Source organism: Polistes dominula, unplaced genomic scaffold, assembly GCF_049000335.1.
Source record: "Polistes dominula isolate Pdom_NZ unplaced genomic scaffold, Pdom_raw_medaka contig_28, whole genome shotgun sequence".
Taxonomy (NCBI): Eukaryota; Metazoa; Arthropoda; class Insecta; order Hymenoptera; family Vespidae; genus Polistes; species Polistes dominula.
The window spans coordinates 6,354,159-6,373,681 of NW_028300879.1; the positions used below are offsets into that span (position 1 = coordinate 6,354,159).

General features: G+C 46.2%; 1 protein-coding gene across 11 annotated transcripts in view; it reads left to right on the forward strand.

The window, feature by feature from the left end:
* Window positions 1-19,523, forward strand: part of LOC107068774 (uncharacterized) — an 82,070-nt gene that overhangs the window by 9,650 nt on the left and 52,897 nt on the right. For 9 of the 11 annotated variants that reach the window (XR_016176291.1, XR_016176278.1, XR_016176288.1 and 6 more), the window contains exon 2: window positions 19,240-19,414. The exons of the other annotated variants lie outside the window; for them this stretch is intronic. Coding sequence is in view for 2 of the 9 variants with exons in the window: in XM_089171557.1 (XP_089027683.1) it covers window positions 19,391-19,414 (24 nt within the window). In the remaining 7 variants the exon portion in view is untranslated. The remainder of the gene's footprint in view (window positions 1-19,239; window positions 19,415-19,523) is intronic. 11 annotated transcript variants of the gene reach the window in all.

The following is a 19,523-nucleotide window of genomic DNA, read 5'->3' on the forward strand; positions in this document are numbered from 1 at the left end:
TTCGCATCGACTCCTCGCACCTCCAGGATGCCCGTGGGGCAATGGAAAGGAACAGGAGACGAGGAGTACCCCTCGCTTACCGTGGGGGCCGTGCACCCCATTTTATACAATTCTCTTTTATCTCTTCCCTCGGGGCGGCTGCTCGAGCGGGCCTTCTTAGTTCCAAGCCGACACCTTTTTACAAATACATCACACAGCCGTCTGACCTTTCTTTCTTCCGTATTCCACGCGTAGTGGGTGTCGCATTTGCCTAAGTACATCAAATGCTTCGGGTCACTCGGCTCGCTTAACAGGTACTTAGCGTAAGTGCCCGAGTGCGAATCCTAGTCGGTAGGTGGTCACTGGGCAAAGTGTCCTTGACATTTTCTCACTTTTTTTATTTATTTATTTTTTAACAGAAACGTTCGTTAAAGCTCGATAACCCTGTCATTGGATCCTACCCTGATGCAATTTCGTCAGTGCTTAACGAGTTTTTTTTTCCGTCTTCGCGCCCCTGATGTGACAAACGTAATCTACGATCAAAGTACGGGTACATCGCGTGTCACACTCCTGACGAATTTTTTGGTCCCCTTGTATCTTGTACCGTCCTGCGAATCGCGCCTCTTCGTACTACACGTTAGATTCGAGCGACAGCTGTCCCCGCATCGGAAACCAAATTATATGCTCAAAGGATCACTGATCTCTATTTAGATTCTTATCTTTCTACTCGTGATGCGGTACGCCAGATGACGTCGTCAACGCCGTGTCGTACCTTGACCGTGATCATCTTTGGCATTTTCAAGCTTCCAGAGAAAAAAAATATCTACATAATGATATCGAGAAGATCGATCAGATCTTTATATCTATCTATCTATATATACCATTATATTTGATATTTTTTCTCTCATTCTTCTAGCCAACAAAAACGGTCCAAAGATCTGCTCAAAACGAAGAGAGAAGAACGGAATGCCGAGATATAAAATTGAAAAGTTCGACGTTGGTAGCGCTGTTTATGGGACTTTTAGGAGGTAGTAAAGTCGCGCGTTATTCCTCCTTCCGCGGGTCGTTATATTTTTCTCAGCCGCGATTCACGGTCCCCGAGCTTTCGCACAGGATTCTTGCTTCCGTTCTCATTCACGGTGGTGTTTGTCGCTCGGGCGAACGATCAACCCTCTCCTTTCTTCCTGCGTAAAACTTTTCTTTCCAGTTTTACGAGGATCACTTTCACGTGTCCATCACTTTTCTTACAGCCTTCTTCCTTCGTTATTCCTTACGAGATCGTTATCTAGGTCTTAAACGAACGATCATGTCGATCAAATAAGGAAAGATCCATCGATTTCTTGGCTATCGATTGGCCAACTTTTGAATTAGACGCTACTCGGGAAACACGCCACATGGTAATTAGCTCGAAACAAGGAATCGTTAGCCGTCGATAGAGATCGCATCGAAGCATTCCAGGGTCGTTTAGCGCTCGCATTCCAGGGATCCCCGCGGAACGGTTAATTATCTGAGGATTTTTCGTTCGAGTCGTGATAACCCTTCGTCGAACAAGAGAGAGAGAGAGAGAAAGAGAGAAAGAGAGAACTAAGGGGCTAGCAATGAACTTCGACTCAGTAATGAAGCGAGCGCGCCCCTCCTCGGCTAAACGAGTCGTCGCCTCTGCTTCGGATATATTTTATTGCGTGGCCGCTCTGCTTTATTATCACCGTCGTATCTTATCCCTCATTCTCTCTTTCTCGTTCTCTCTCTACACCCTCTTTTGCTTCGGCTCCTCCCCAGGCAAGAGAAAGCGTTAGGCGTTTCTGCCTAGATCAACCCTTCCGCGCACTCCGGTAACGCCGATTCCAACCCTCGGAAAAACAGTGGCGCTCAACGAGCCGTGCTATCGCGCACGAGTTCGCGCGAGATAAAAGGGTTGCCTACATGTATACGACCGATCGTCGTCCCTTCCTTTATACTCTCTATATAGCTACCCTCTCAAGGAAACTCACGCCTCCGTATAGTGCAGAGTCATGGCGACGACGTTTTCTGCCGAACTGTACTTTGATGACGTGTTTGCACGCGAGATTTTTTATTGTTGTCGTAATCGTTCGTTCCTACAGAATTCTCTAAATGACGAATTATCCTTGGTACATGAGAACCTGCGGCCTTTAATGGCACGAGCTTAAAACTATAATGCGCCCTAATCCGGCAATATCTCATGCTGTCTTGCGGGATTCGTCGTTCGGCGTGCAGCCGTCCGCCTATTTAGTGGATCATATATATTATACCATTCTCATCAACGGATCAACCCCTTAGCGAATTGAGGCATCCCGCCTTTCACATTCATTCCCAAGCCAATCGTCCAGGATAGGTAATCGAAAGACGAAGGTTCTTGGATCGCTCTAACAACGATGATGACGAAGGAAGGAGAGCGGATGAGAAGAAGAAGAAGAAGAGAGAAAGCTTGTCAGATCGGCATCTGTTCACGAAGGAATTACGACGTAACTTTGTCTTAGAAGATAGCGCAACGGTTACTCTGGAGCTGAGTGCTACTAGGAGAGAGGATGGAAGGAGTGTGAAGCTTTGGAGACGAAGGAGAGACCGAAGAAAGGGGTATATATACCTATGCGAAGAGAAAATGAGAGAGAAGAGAAGAGATGAGGAAAGGGAGAGAGATAGACTAAGAGAGAGAGGATGAGAAGTGAAGGAGGTGGGCTTGCGAACTGCGAGCAAGAGAGTGTGCATGATGGGTGAGGCTCCTCCGAGGCTCGAGTTTCCATTGGGGTTGGTTCTTGCGATATAAGCTCTCAGAGCCACAGCACCAACACCCCCGTGCGTCTCCTCGAATCCTCCACCTTCGTCCCAACACCACCTTCGTCTCTCCACCTCCACGTCTCGTTTCCAGTACGCAGCTCGGCCGCAGACCCCTACGAGACATACAGCATAGCCACTATCACCCGCAGATAGTGGTGGTTCGGGTCGTCTCTCGGTGTGCTACGGGGTGTCGCAAGCCTCATACATATTCAGCAAATGCATCACCCTTCGCGTTGCAACCCCCTCTTCTCCAGCAGCCCTCCTTCCCTTCCACCCTGACGACCTCCGTCTACCACCGGTCATCTATTGACCCGATATCCCTGAGGACCAAGATCTATCTCGTGTTGGACCAAAGTTTTCCTAGGTCCTCGCTAAACTCGAATTACAGAGCAGTTTTCGAGACCGATTGATGTTTAGGCATTTTATCAAAACCGAAAAGCGCTGCAGGAGTTCAACTCGCACGTCTCACTTTCCCTAAACTCGATGTATTCTCTCTCTATCTCCCTTCCTCTACTTCTTCCTCCCAATTCATCTATCTATCTCTATTTTAATCGTATATATCAAAACGTTTAAAGACATGAGATCGGTCCATTAATACTTAAGGTTTCTATGAAACCTACGTGTATTGACGTAATAATTACAACTGCAAGAACGGTACGTAATTGATATAAATACAGCAAGGCGATGACGCGGCGCGGACAGACGTACCGCAGACCGTGGCCGATGGGCAACCGTCATTGTATATCCATGGGCTACTCGCGCATAACTTAGCATAAATAATAAATAATATTGTGAACACGTGCCGGCATGAATGCGCGTGCGTCATTAATAGCCCCATGGAACGATTGCTTCGTATATACTTATGCTTATGCCAAACCTGCCAGCAGGTTTGCCGGCAACTTGGCTGGACAGGGTTTGCCGACAAGTTCGGCGGCAGGTTTAGCGTCGAGATCTGGTTCGGCCTCTCCTTGCTGAGTTCGCGACGGCATACCGGCTGCTTATCGTCCTTGATTCATGCAACGCGCTTTAAAGCGCTCGAGACCAAGGCACGTCCGAGCCTGACGAATCGCGTCTCGTAATCGCCGAGAAGACGAGATCGATCTCTTCGAGAAGGATCGTTTGATCGAATCGTCGCAATAAATCCTTCGAAGGCAAAATGCCAAGAAGAAGAGCAGAAAGAGAGGAGTAGGGGAGGAGAAGAAGACGATGCGGTGGCTGTGGCGGTGGTGAAGAACGTCCGTCTTTTCGAGGTGATAATGACGAAGAACACGGCGAAACGCACGGTAGCTATCGAGCCGGGTGTCTCTTTCCCATGTAACCGAATAGCGATGCTAATCTTGCCTCGGTCCATGGATACGTGGAACGAGAGAGCCCTGCGTGTCCGAGAGCCATCCAGGTCGAGTTCCAGTTCCAGGACCGGCGCCGGCCGTCGCTAACCCGGTGTCCGCTTCCAGTCCTAATACCCTTTATCGCGAATTAAGATGTTGTCGGGGTGTGGTGCCCATTTCCTCTTTCTTCGAATTGGCACCGAATGAATTACGAAGTACCTTTCGTCCGTTACCAAGAAGAAACGATCGACATCTCGGATCGAAAAGATAAAAGTAATTACGCGAAACCACGTGCGTTTATCCACCGAAAACGAAACATGCCGTCTTCTATTGAAGGTACAGCTTGCCGATAAATTCAACGAGACACGTTTCAACGTCAGCTCTGACCAACCTTTCTTCTCTTCTTTTACACCTACGAGTTTGTCTTGAAATAATTTGTCAACTCTAGTAACAAAAGCGATCTTGTGCAGGTAAAGGCTTGCGAGCAGCTAGCTTCCTGAAATATGTCGCGCTTTGCGAGTTAGTTTAATATGCAAATGGTCGTCGAGATAACGGGTCGATCCGTGAAGAGTAGAGAAGGCCAAGTCGTGATTCCGGTAGCCGTGTCTTCCCAAGCCCTGCGCCTTCTACCTTTTTCTTCTTCTTCTTCTTCTTCTTCTTCTTCTTCTTCTTCTTCTTCTTCTTCTTCTTCTTCTTCTTCTTCTTCTTCTTCTTCTTCTTCTTCTTCTTCTTCTTCTTCTTCTTCTTCTTCTTCTTCTTCTTCTTCTTCTTCTTCTTCTTCTTCTTCTTCTTCTTCTTCTTCTTCTTCTTCTTCTTCTTCTTCTTCTTCTTCTTCTTCTTCTTCTTCTTCTTCTTCTTCTTCTTCTTCTTCTTCTTCTTCTTCTTCGAGCTTTCGACGGTCTTACCGAGAGGCGCTCGAGTCCACGAGCATGGTAGAGAAGAAAGAAGACAAGATGAGAGAGGGAAACAGGGAGCCAGCTTGCTCGCTCCCGGTGAGTGAATTGAGAGATAAGGGGCCCACGCTTAGCCCCCATGGACGGCCAGGGACGCATCGTGCACCTTTCCAACATGACCAAGATCGAATCGAGGGATCTGTGTTAACATCAATCCTTTCTTCTCTCTTTAGACAAAATTTAAAAAATCGATCTTCCAGGAAATAGGGAATAAAACATAGTGTGATAATGTAAAGGAAATGAATGAATTTATTATAAATCCAATCGAAAAGATTCCTTTAAGTTATCTTCCAAGCGATATGCATGCAGAGTCAAAAATCGATTAGATAACTTGGAATAAGAATTTTCTCTCGGACAGCAAGATAATCTAGAAAGGATTTTCCGATCGAACGCGTACATCCCTGCATGCTTAATCCTGTAATGGTCCAGCGAAGATGTGAGTGTGTCGTGCGGAGGTGTATCTATTCTCCTTCATCCTATAACGGCTTCTCTCAGCGGCTGAACCTCTTCTTCCTTGCGTCTCCCCATCCCCTGTTCGACTGTGATCGCCGCTTCGAAGGTGGTGAGAAGAAGCTACGAAGGAGAGAAGCAGCCACTGTCTCCGTCTCGTAGAGAAAAGACCAAGACGACGACAACACAGACTAAGACTAAGACGACGACTTAGAAGAGAAAGGAGAGAGGCTTACCGCCTTGGCCTTACCAGTATTCGTCGCTGTCGTCGGAGGCTCCAGAGGGAGTCGAAGGGTGGGGAGAGTCGAAGGGGGTTGGTAGCTAAGGTTGGTAAGCGCTTCATTAGGCCGCGAGAGCTCCCTAATTACACACGGCCTCATTAGCGGCATCCATTCTCTCTCTCTCTCTCTCTCTCTCTCTTTCACTCTACCATTCCTTCTTCCACGCCTCCAAGCCGCGGCCCTACTTGTAGGTATATCCTCTGAAAGTACCTCGTCCTCCGCACTATCTCTCACTCTTCTCCGTAGATATACGAGCGGTATGGCAGCGAGGGAGCGAGAGGCGTGTATACATGCTAGAAAGAGGGAGATTGAGAGGAGGTGGAGGACGAACTCGGGGGGAGCCACAACGCCGTGTTCGTCGCCGCAATGAGCTTCCCAACAACCGACTGCAGCTATGTGTCTACCTAAACGAACCAACAAACCGCAAAATGGCACCTGATCGTTCTACCGAATATTCGTGAATTATTTCACGCACATAAAGAGAAATAGAGAGAGAGAAAAAGAGAGAAATAAGAGAAAATGATGGATAGAAGGATCACGTGAAAGGTAATGACGAACTTTTTACGAGCGTGCAATAGGTATGAACGTGGAAGTGTGTAAAAGTCGCGCAATGAAATTAAAGCGTGACGCGATCAAAGAACCAGTACAGCAAATGAAACAATGAAAATCACGGATAGAGCTGTTTCGCGTGACTTGTAGAAACCTTACGGACCTTCGAGCATTATTCGTGCTACCGCAATTCTTATTAATTAACTTTCTCAACACTCGGAAAGGTTAGTCGAAAAATGAAGAGAAACTCATATACCTCCAGGCCCCTACACTGTCGAATACCAACGGACGTTCCGCTAATAGACCACTCATTATTTATGCATTTAAAAGGCAGGGGCAGAGAATGAGGGAGAAAATAAGACTCCCTGTCTCTTGACAACCCTTTCGCGTTGTCGTCCCTTTAGATCGAAAATGGCAACGATGTCATTACGAACCCCTTTTAACTACCAGCTGAAAAAGGCTTAAAGTCCAGAGCATCCCCGTTACGATTGGAAACATCGCTTAGCAAAAAGAATGCATTCCTTGAAATCGACAAAGAATTTCTGTTCCGTCGAATACACCTGATCGAATGGTTTCGTTCGCGATCAATGTTCGTCGTCTGTCTGTCCGTTCATTCGTTCGACGATCCGTCCATCCGTCTATCCATCCATCCATCCATCCGGCGCTCCTTTTCGTCAGAGTTGAATGCATAGACGCGCGGATGAGGGAGGGCAGGGGGTTGATGGTTGCGGTGGTCCGCGGGCTCCGCCGGAAACGGTCCATCACGTGACCACGTGACCACGTGACGGTCTGGCCTTTGTTCCGCGCGATCATTAGTCTGTCAATATGCCCAAACGACGACGCTCTGGCCTCTCTACTCTCGTCCTGGGTCTCTACGTTCGCCGACGAACGTACGCCAGAGAGCGGCTCTATCTATATATGTAGGTGTATCTACCTGCACAATGCGTCCATTGTCTTCCGTGCTCTCGCGTATTATACTCTCCTATTATGCGCGTAGACGCGTGCGTGGACGCGTGCGTGCACGCTCGAATCGCGCGAAAGATCGTGATTTCAGAACGCTCGAGAACTATAGTAAAATACAAAGAGAATCGTATCGCGGCAGATCCGTAAATCACGTTCGAGTCGATTGGATAATCCGAGGGTGTTAACGTTCTCGCCACCTCCGTTTTCTCGGGATCTTCTGATGATCCCGAAGGCGTCCTTACGCATCTTCGTCGCTCTTCGTGTTGCTAGAGAGAGAGAAAAAGAGAGAGAGGATGAACGGGAAAGAGAAAAGGCGAGACTCCCTCTAGCACGCTAAATCCAGATATATGATGCGCGCCCGTGACATGCAAATCTGGTCAAAGCCCGGCGCCATTACGTTTTCAAATCTTTAAAGTGTGTTTAGACAGCCGTCGAGCGAGTAACGACGATGCACCCTCTTCTTCCTACACGTGTCCTTCTCTAAACGATATCGGAATATTGAAGATAGATAAGCGCGGCCAAAACAATACGAGGAATGCCAAGAGAAATACTTGAATTCGATCGCGATCGAGCACCGCTGCGTTTTCGATCAACGAGTTTTCGACGTGGACGATCGATGCGCATGACGACAACGACAACGACGACGACGATCAAAGACGAGTTTTTGTCCTTTGCCGAGGCCGTTCATCGGAGTTTATTTCGTTCGATTCGTGCGGCCACGCAACAAGGCGGTCCGCGCAGGCACACTACTAAAGCTATACAAGCATGGCAAGCGCTATATCGTGTGCACCTCGTTTTACGTCTTATACCGAGCCCAATTAATGTCCGGTAAAAAGTAGCCAGATTCGAGGGTGGTCGACACCCACCGTCCGAGAGCGGCCATCGATCGCGTTCGAGGACATCACCAAAGACAATGACGTAAATGATTCAAGTCGAGATCGAAAGAGTCGAGGTCAAACTCGTCCGGTAAGATCAACGACAAATTCACGAACATTATCCAGTGCTGATAAGAAGGGCTCCTCTCGATCCGATCCGTACTCATTTTTTGTTTTTGTCCACTTCAAGCCCACGAATATCCCATGAATCCTCTACCGCTAAACATTTGGAAGACAAATAGACGAAAGGATCGTTTCGTGGTATTCCGCTTCTCGATCGGAACCTCGATCGGGTTTCGACTTTTGCTCTTAGTTTTTTTTTACGAACACACGCCCAAACGACGAGTTACGTCGTTGATGTCAAAGCTCGTCACTAAGAACCTACCTTTTTTCCTCCTCTATCGATTCTCTCGTAAGTTTGCGCGTGCATCAAAAGCGGTAGTCCAAAGGTGGGCCGGTAGTGCACTCCGACGTGTAATAATAATAAATACCGGAGCGGATTCGCGCGCGATTCGTAAGCGTGGAAGCCGCAGAACAATGGACTCGGACTCGAGTCCAAGCAAGCGAAGGTACCCTCTCAACACAATGGGAACCAAGCTGCTGGTCTGACCTCTAACCTCGAGTTCTCCACCGCGGTCGGCGCACCACCGCTTTCGGATTCGTCCATTCGATTGTGTGCTAATGCATCGCTACGTCGCCCGCGTTCTCCGACAGTCGTCCTCCTCCCTCCTCGCTTTCCCTCCGTATTTTTCCTCCACCTTCTTTTCAATCGATCGAAATATCGATGTATTTATGTAGCGAGAATTGTGCATACAGAAACAGAAAGAAAGAAAGAAAGAGAGAGAAAAAAAGATTTAAAAATGAAGAAAAAGAAACAATTTCTTTTCTCTACTTTTCTATCTCGTGTTACGTTTGAATCAACGCGAAGGGTAAGTCCGTTTTCCGGTGGCCTTGCACCCAAATTCGAAACTTTCCCCGTTTGCTCGCAGCATGTGAGAGGAGAGGAGGGAAAGGAGAATAGAAGAGAGCGTGAGACAGAGAGAAAGAGAGAGAGAGAGAGAAAGAGAGTCGGGACACGAAGGTCAGTGTCTGCATAAAAGCACGCGAGCTGCCGCTGGAGGCTACAGACTGTCGGTTCGAGACTGCTGAGGCGTTTGCTATGCGGGCTGCGCAGGCCGCGACTACGTGCCCTGCCTGACGAGCCACGACTCAAATTCAACTCAAACTCTGCTTTCTGCATCTGCTATTCCGCTTTCCCTCCTTACCGATCTTCGTATGTGTACGGAGGTGGATAGAGCTGCGCTCTAGATTTCGATCCAGGTCGATCCAGGAACTTTCCATAGTAGCATTTTTCCCATAGCGAAGGGAGAGGTACGAAAGACAAGCGAGGAACAAGCGAGGGACAAACGAGAGAATCTCGATAAATATAGGGACGATTATCCGACGTTAGAGTAATTAAAGTGAAATAAAAATCCATCCGGTCGGTCGTTTATCGATCCTCACTCGGACCATTTTTCGTTGTCACTCCACTCTGTCCTGTAACCGCCCTTGCTGTTCAACGCTTTCCAATTCTCTCCCGCGGGTTCTCCCCCAAACTGCCATGTTTTTCTCCTACATCGTCGACAACTCGCTCGTGTCCGGCCTGCTAATAACCACCGTCAACGAAATTATTGCTTTTCGTTTTCCCATTCGTTTCTCACTACAATTTTTCAAGGAGAAAAAGTTGAGATACTTATGGATAAATCGAACGTCTATGTCCCTAACATGACTCTTCTGATCTTGCACGTAGTTAGGTATGCGTTAGCGTCGGATCAGCTGACTAGCAAGCTGACCTAATTATTATGCATTTATTCGCGCGTATTCAAATGCGCCGTGCGCCGTTGCCTGTTCTCTTGCTCTCCTTCTTCCTCTCCATCTTCCATTCTAGCATACGCATTCGTACGATCTATCGGTCTCCTTCGCATCGAACTTTACTATGCTTTGTTTCCGTACACGCGTAAGAATCGAACTATCGAGCAAAAATGGAAATATTTTAGCATCAGGTCACGCTACCTAATATGACTAGTTTTCGACATGGATTAACTTTATCAATTAACCTTGCCCTTCTCACATTTATCTTTAAACTTTTATAATCAATAACTTATAAAATTAACGGCACGAATTAAATCAATAACTAGTTTAATCAATAGCTAGTCGATGTAAAATGATTTCCAAGCTAATCGGATTGCGTGTAAAAAGAATGCAATCGACAATTATGGAATCGATCACGAACAGCGGTAACATGGTAGCGAGTAACAGTTAGTACCAGATACCAACGTTGTCTTTTCAAGGATGAAATCTGCAAGACGCGGGGACAAAAAATTGCCGATCGATCGGCAAACAGCCAAGAGACTGAGAAAAAGAATACGAAGGGAGAGATTTTGCAGCGGTTGTGAAAATCGAAAAGGTGATGACGTCGCGAGATCGATAAACCGGTATCTCGTCGAGGGAACAGGTGTAACCCGAATTCCCACGTCCTATTGCTCCTGCGATCCGACGTATCTCTACTGCTCGCAAGAGCTAATCAGCGTACCGATGACTTTGGGGAAGGCATTCCAAAACACAACGATGCAGCTCGCCTCGATAACAAGCCTTGCCGGAATAGCTATCTCGTGTCGATCGTCCAGCCTCTTCCTCCGTTAATTTCTACCATTCTACTCGATCTCCTCTGTAGTATCGGTCTGTCAGTCGGTCGGTCTGTCGGTCGATGCTTCGGTCTCGTCCGTGATAAAGCAGCAGCCAACAGCAATGAACAACAATGAAAGAGAGAGAAGGAGAGAGGATTCGCACGCACAGGCGTCCTCTCTCTACGCACAGGCGCGTGTTCGTACGTACGGCGAGTAGGAGTAGTGCGGGAGGGCGTCTCGGCGCCATGCTGATTTGCATGCGACGCCATGACGGCCAGCACCGCTCAAGCGGAGTTTGAGAGGGGTTGCGCGAGCCGACGGAGGGTTCGGAGGGTGAACATCGATCGCTTTCTCCTTTTCCCGCCTTCCCTCCTCTCCACTCTTTCTCTATCTCTCTCTCTCTCTCTCTCTCTCTTTCTCTCTCTTCTCTCTTTCTCTCTCTATCTATCTATCTATTTCTCTCTGTTTGAGGATATTCACCCTCTTCAGAGTGGTCACGGTCTCCACCGCGAAATTCGCCTTCCTTTATTGAATGTCGACCGAGAAGATCCAAGTACCATGAACCTGTCGTCAGTTACTCGTCACCGTTCGTTTACGTTGATTCTACTTTTACGAGCGCTAAATATACGACTGAACACTCGTCTTTCTAAGCATATAATCGAATGGTAAAGAGAAGAAAATAAATAGAATAGTAAGAATTTGAAATTAGTCGTAGATATCGATGAACTTTCTTTACAAATTTCTAATACAGTCGAATAAAACGAGAAATAAGGACAATGAGTTACGCGGCGAATAGAAGGATGGAAAGAAAGAAGGAAAGAAGGAAGGAAGAAAGGAAAAAGGGGTAAAGGAGAACAGCAACGACCTGGCGAATAGCGAGCATAGCCGTCTATTTACTTATGCAGTCGGCGATAGGGACGAAGGGGTATAAGGGGTTGAAGCCTCCGGCTCTGTTTGTTTTCGTTGGACCACATAGCGTGATACGTTTGCGTAATGCGCTACGTCCGTCGTCCTTTCCTCCTTCTCTCTGGCAACCCCACTGGCATTGCCTCCATCCTACATACCCCTCTTGCTCCCACAACACCCCTTCCGCTACCTCCTCCGGGGGTAGCAACGGCTGCGGTGGAATCTGCCAGGCGGTAACTCATCCGCACGCCCGTATTCTCGGATATGTTTTTGCTCATTCTCTCTCTCTCTCTCTCTCTCTCTCTCTCTCGCTTCCTCGCGCATATATATACACAATTGCTCTATCTCTATATTTTCCTCTTTTCTACGAGCACCCCCACGCCTATACGTCTATCCTATCGTCCTTCATTTTCATTTTCGGCAAAGAGCAGGAACGCGTCGAGACAAAGACCGCAGCCGGAAAAAGAATAACAGATAATAAAAACGTTCGACCGCATTAAATGCACCATAAATCACTGTCGGATAAAGCGTAGCGTTCGAACGTTATTCCGCGCTAAATCGTGGTTCTCTCTTTCTCTTTCTCTCTCTTATTCTCTCAGGATAACAAGGAGGCTTTAAAACGAACACCAAACTAGAAATCCTATCTGATTGTTTAATTTAACTCTCTAAATAATTATACGCGAATACTAAATTATACTTTTTCTACGAGATCAAGATGTAATTTTTTCCACGTCGACACTTTGCGATCTGAGCATACGGTTGAATTGATAATATGAATATTAAAACATTACATTGTGTTATCGCGTTTGTGTATACTTCCTTTTTCTTTTTTTCATTTCTCCTGCTCATCGATGACTCATCGATTTTATCTAGATTCAGTTAAATTTGTAAAGGAACTATTATTTTTTTAAATTGAAAAAATTCAAGAATTTGTTCAACATGAAAACGACTACGACAATGAGGCAACGGTGACCTCGATAACCAGGAAAACGAAGCGAAGAGAGAAAGAAAAGTCGATTCGAAGAAAGGTCTTACAGGATGCTTTCCAATGGAAGCTACGTCGAAATATAGAAAGTCGGCAAATATCTGGAAAGACTATAGTACGTATAGTTGTATAGTTGATAGTGTGAGTCTTGTCCACATAACGCTAGGTGTATCTACTCGCGTACTTTTCTCAGATATCTATGTAGTATGAGGTGGATGGGAGAAGAGGTTGAAAGATGCGAGAAGAAAGATAGAGCAGAGAAAGTACGGAGTAGCGCGGGGTAGATGGTGTGGACCCCTTGGATGGTTGCCTCATGAAAGATGCATAAGACGACTCACCGGGGGCGCGATAAAGAGTCGACAACAGACAGACCGACAGTCACCCTTGTTCACCCCCTTCCTAATACCCGTTGCAATACAGTACCACCCTGCGTATAGGAACACAGAGATGCGGCTACCACCCACCACCACAGGAGGGTGGGTCCCGCTATCAATTAATTATAATCTAGATTGATGGATCCGATCCATAGCCGTATCGGAGATTAGTCTCGCTGCTGTCGTTACCAAGGCTGCATCCGAAAAACTACCAAAAAGAGACAAATAAAACAACTTTCATCATTCGAAGCAGTAGCAGCAGCACAGCAGAGTTCGTCGAGGCGAACACGACGTTCGTTTTTTTGACTAGGATGACGAGTCTTAGAGGAAGAGAATAGCAGGAAGAAAACGGAAGCGTCGACGTTATGTCGAGTTACGTTCGCGGGGTCTCTAGGCTAATGGCATGCAAGCGAGCGCCGGTGCGATGGCGGCAAGCTCCCGGCTTGCCCGGTCGATAGGAATTAGCATTTTTATGGGTCTATCTCGCTTACGTGCTACGATGCCCTGTGGCACCAAGATTCTTTCGCATTGTTCACGCACGCCTTCTCTTCTCTCTCTCTCTCTCTCTTTCTCTTTCCTTTTCTATCTTTCTATCCCACCTCCTTATCCTTCTCGCGTATTCGTGTCGATGTAAAACGATCGTCCTCGGAAACTTTCTTCGAAAGTCATCCACCTCGAAACTCACGGTGGCGAACGAACTGGAAGATCCAAGCGGAAGAACGTATTTTCACCGATAAGCGACTACTCGATATTTTCTTCTCTTCCACGCTCGATTGCCTTCTTTCTTCTCGTCCTTTTCCTCCTTCTCCTTTTCTTGATGCGCTAAGCTTCCGTTCTACGATCTGTAAACTTCTCTTCATGGAAAAATTCATTCATAGTTAGGTCGATGGTGTCAGAAGGTTCTCCGTTCTGTGCGGTCTCACTTTTATGCGCTCCAAATAAAAACGATCGTTAATAAATCGGTTGCCGCTACTGAGCAACCGAGTATCTATTTTTCTCGTCTTCCTCAGAGGCGCCGCGAAAAAACTTGCGTCACGTAGAAAGATCAACTTCTTCGGCAAATCAAGCACGGCCATCGACTAATTGCCGATACTGCCGAGGATCGCTCTTAAGTTTATTTTGAAAAACTCTAAGTATCGATTCTTACCATATACAGACACACCTTGCCATATTACATGAGATATAGCCGCGCTTGTCATCGCAAGATAAAACAACCGACCCTTACTCTTTGCCAACTATTCAAATCGGTTTAAGATTCTATTAAGATATACACAATCGTTATGACGTATACCAACAGTTGGCATCGATCTTGAAAAATCAACTTTAGAGATCGAAATCGAGATTGAAAGATTCGAAAATAGCGAAGATCGGCGACTATGGTCGAAGGTTAAACACACGTGAGCCGAGCAAAATACTAGCTTAGAAGCTATGAGGTGTTTAATGCGTATTACAGGGGTAAGGGCCGCCATGAGGGATGGCATGTAGACCGTCGCGAAGAGTCGAAGCTAGACCGTGGACGAGAGAGTGGAAGAACAGTGAGAGAGAGTGAGAGTGACAGAGAGTGAAACGAGAGAGAGAGAGAGAGAGAGAGAGAGAGAAAGAGAGATGGGAAGGAGGGGACACGTCGAAGGGCCGGAGGGTATTCAGTGAAAGGCGCTTGCGCGTTTCCATGGGCACAGTGTCTCTATACGCCCCTTCTTCCGCGAAAGAGAGTTAGGTATACATCCCATTCCAGCGCATTCGTCCCCCCTTTAGTCACTCCATCTCGTTCTGTCACTGCTCGTTCTACGCGCCCCGCTGCCCACTCCAAAATCCTTCGCTCTCTCTCTCTCTTTCTCTCTCTCCTCCTCCGTCCCTCTACCCTCTTTTTCTCTCTTTTCTCTTTTTCTCTCACTATTCTCTTATTCTTACTTTTTGGATTCTTCCTTCACGATTTTCTCATCTCATTCGATTTCCTTGTTCGACCAGGAGATGGTTGACTTTGCCGACATTCTTTATCTTTCAGAATAAAATTAGAGCAAAGAGTATTTTACTTACTTCTACATCATAATATTTAAAATATAACTATAAGCAAGACATCCAAAGAGTTTTCGCTTCTGTCAACTTTATTTGCAGCGATATAGTTACATAATACTAGCCGCAATTTCAAGATATACCGGTATATCTTATCTTAATGAATTCTAAAGCGGTTTTTCTTTGGAACCGTCCCCATTCTTGAGGGGTCAGCGTGTTAAGTGTAGGTGTGTTCCGGTCGCTTTCCTTTAAACGACATAAAATCGACCAACAGCTTCTACTTTTTTTTTCTTTTGCTAATGCGAGTTTAGCGAAAATTCTGATTCACTTTATTTCTACTCTAACAAAAAGTAGGAGGAAGGGATTTTTGAAGAAGAGTTCTTTAGATTACTCATTTGAAGGAAACCAAAGATTAATAAAAAGCCTACGACGATACGAGAAGATCGCAAATGCTTAGAATTTCTCTTACATGACAACCTGTTTGTCAAGATACATTATCCCACACCATTTGTGTCGTGTGTGGGTTACGACATTGACAGCTAGTCGTGTTTATGGCGAAATTTGAGAGTTGTGAGTGACAGCATTTCGGTGAAACATCTCTCTGTTCTAAAATGGAGTATGAATAATGAAAGGAATAAATCAAACTCGTAAATAAGTCAACTTGGAAGACGAAAAAAAAATCCGAAAGGAAAAAGGGCTGTTTATGATTTTTCTATTGAAGCGTAACTAGGTGGCACGCAATGTTGTACGGGTAATAAAGTCCTTTACGCGGCAACTAACCGCTACGAGGGTTCGAGCGGAGCACCGCTTGCGTTTACCGTTTACTATCGACGTTACAGCTGGTCGTACACATAAATCGCTTTACGATCTGTCGCTAAAAACGGATTTCATGCGAAAGTAGGTAGCTGCTAGCTAGAGGTAAGTTCGACTACCTCTCCTTTGCCATTTTTCTCTACTAGAAAAGCTGTGTCATTTCCTTAGAAAGAAAGAACAAAAATTAATATCGTCGATGATCGCTCGTCGTCGGAGTTTGCGAGGACAGAGAGCCTAGTGGAGGGTACGTAGCGCGCGCACGAGATGGAGTAGAGCGAGAAGAAGGGCGAGAGGACATGATGATGGATGGTTCCTCTCTCTCCTCCTTCTCTCTTTCTCTTTCTCTGCCACCTCACCCTTAACAGAGAGAAGTGAGGGCGTCTCGACGCTGACGACGATGCTGACGCTAATGAGCAAAATATGAGGCGCCACTCCTTCCTCTCTTTCGTTTCCCAGGCCGTTCTCACTCTTTTTTCTCTCTCTCTCTTTCTCTCTCTCTCTCTCTCTCTCTCTCTGTCTATCACCCCCGTTCTTTCTGCTTCTCTTCACTCTACTTTCCCTTCCTTCCACCATCGTACGTGCCCTCCTTCTCCTCCTCCTCCTCCTCCTCCTCGTCCTCCTCTTCCTCCTCGACTGCTATCGATTTCGTTCTCCGAAAGCGCGATAGAAGACGAAAGCTACCAGTCGAAAAGAAAAGAAAAAGACAGAGTCTTCTTCATCTTTCATCTCTTTCTTTTTTTCTTTTTTCATTTTTTTTAGGATAGCCATTAAAAGGGCTCCTGCCGTTGCTCGGTCTCACCTCCGCGGCCCGAGGATGCATTCGTTCGCGCGGAAACGCGAAGCATTAACGAGAGGAACTCGTCGTATATTCCTCCCTCCCTCCCTCCCTCCCTACCTTTCTTTCTTTCCTCGAGTCCTCGACCCCGCCCTCTTGCTTCAACTCTTCACAAACGCCAGTGCCGGATGTCCACACTCGTTTTTATCAAGTTGACGGAAACAGAGCCCGAAAAAAGGACCCGTTTAATTTCATTTCGTCGGTTTCTACTTCTGCAATCTTTCTCAAATGCATTGAAATTTTTAAGAGTCCAAGATGCGATCCAGACCCAACGCGAAAAAGAAACCTTATCCTCCACCTTACGTTTTACGAGCCTTCGCCAACTTCAACTTCCACCTCGTTCTTCTTCTTCTTCTTTTAAAATTTCTTTAGAGAAGATCCTTAGCTTTGAAACAAAGTTTATCGGATAACGCTTTCTGCTTCCTTTTTGTCTTCTCATCTTTCTCTTCTACGAATCAAACGATGCGTGCAGGAAAGTCTTACTAGGAATAAACCGTACCAGTCGTCTTCCCTCGCGAGTCGTTAACGAAAAACTATTATTGCTTCTTCTCTTCGTGGCTAAGATTATTCTCGCTTTGCTTTTTGCCTTTCGAATACGACGTAAACTAGAGTTGGAGAGAAAGCTCCAGAGAAAGATCGACAAAGTCACAGGAAGAGGAGAAGAAGAAGAAGAAGAAGAAGAAGAAGATGCGGAGGTGGGGCAAACTAATTAATTTGGCAAATCATCGCGTCCCAGTGTAAACAGGGTGCTTCGATCTGTCTTCCGAGTACAAAAGGAAGAGTGGAGGTGTCGAGAGGGGTGAACAAGGGTGCGCAGACCGGTATGTAGGTAGACTTTGGTATCGAGGGTTGGAGAAGAAGGAGAATAAGGAGGAGAAGGAGAAGGGGAAGAGGAACGGAGGAGCTTTTCTAGTACGCCGGTGGATATCAAAGGGGAAGACGAGGGATATCAATCCCTGGAGAAGCCATCTTTCGTCTCTCTCTCTCTCTCTCTTTCTTTCTTCTCCCAGCCATACAGTCGATGCTTCCGCAGTTCTCAACCGCGAAATTTTCCACGCGGAATTTATCGTCGCTGTACTCTCCTCCCATTTCACGAGATCGGAATTTTTCAAGCAAAAAACGAGAAATACGAGTTGTTCTTACTCTCTCTCTCTCTCTCTCTCTCTCTCTCTCTCTTTCTCTCGTTAGATCAGGGAACTTTTTCGAGAATAAATTTTTCATTGAGGAAGAGAAAAATCGATCGGTTTAGCGACATTGTGTGAAAGACTTGATTTTTGGAGGACACCGTGAAGTAAAATACTCGGACCTTTCCTTCCTTCGTTGCCGTCTTCGACCATTGTCGACGGTAGCGCCTGCCTATCTTATCGGTTCCGTAAAATCAAGGCCCACGCGAGGTCAAGGCGGACCTGCACGAATCATTAGCCCTTTCTATGAGATCACTCTTTTTGTATAATTCTATACTGCTTACATCATACATTGCTTTGTCTAAACTTTTTTTGTTCTGTATTTTTCTTTCTTTCTCTCTTACTTTGCGATGAAAGACAAATTTGGAATATGAAGGAAACCGTGAGCACCCCTACAGACTCCCTTACTCTTCCGTCATCGCGTTCTTCTTCTCCCTCACACCTTCTCGCGCTGTCCGCCTGTCTATCTCTCAACCCACCCATTCCTCAACCCCGTCGCATACCCCTGCGAGGGCCTATCTATCTATCCGAGCGCGGCCGTCGCTCTGTCTCCATCTCTTTCTCTCTGTCGCGAGATATAGGGGTCGAGGGGTACACCAGGAGGAGCGCGCGAGGGTGGTTCTTTCCCTCCTGTAACGGAGGAGTTGAGAGTGCCGTTGAATATGCATGAGAACTCTCCGTCTCCTATCTACCGTCCCAAAAACATCGAGTCGCGCGAGGCGACCGTTCTCTCTCTCTCTCTCTCTCTCTCACTCTCTTTCCCTTTCACTCTCTCCCTCTCATAAACTTTCTTTCTCTCTCTGTCTCTCTCTCTCTCTCTCTCTCTCTCTCTCTCTGTACAGAGCGCGGTCGCACACAGTGGTCTCTCTCTGTGTTCACCCTCTCATACTCCCTCTGCCACCTCACCTTCTCTCAACGCTCGCCAATCAATGTCTACGCCAGCTCTCGCCAAATTTTCCAGCAGCTGACGAAAAACGTCTTCGATGTACAGAAGAATTCATAGAATCGTACTCCTAATGCTCCAATAGCTTTTCGATCCAATTTTTTCTTATTCACCTGAATCAGAGATAGCGTGACTTTTTTATATTTTTCTAGCTTGTGGAAATCAAGAAAGATAGTAAACGTTCTTGTAAATAAATTATCAAAAAGTATTTTTAAACACTCTGTACATGAAATAAGTATATATATTGCAAGAGATAAATAAATCAACTTTAAGATAAAAGTTTAAAAAATCCTTGTCGAAATCTCGTGATAGTTGCGATTTTGATCTCTGTAAATTCTGTTGATAGAAATAATCGGATTAACACGCGACAGAACGTACTTTGGTACAATACGTTTCTGCCCTTGAATTGCTAAGGAAAGAGGTGAAAAGAAGACAGAAGAAACGAGAAAAGAATTTTAAAAAGCTAGTCTCGCACGATTCTGGAATATCCATCGACGATGATGACGACGAGAACGAAACAGGTACGTCTCGAGCATTATACATCTCTTTCTCTTTTCTATGTCTTTCTTTCTCACTCTCTCTCTCTCTCCTCTCTCTCTCTCTCTCTCTCTCTCTCTCTCTTTCATACTA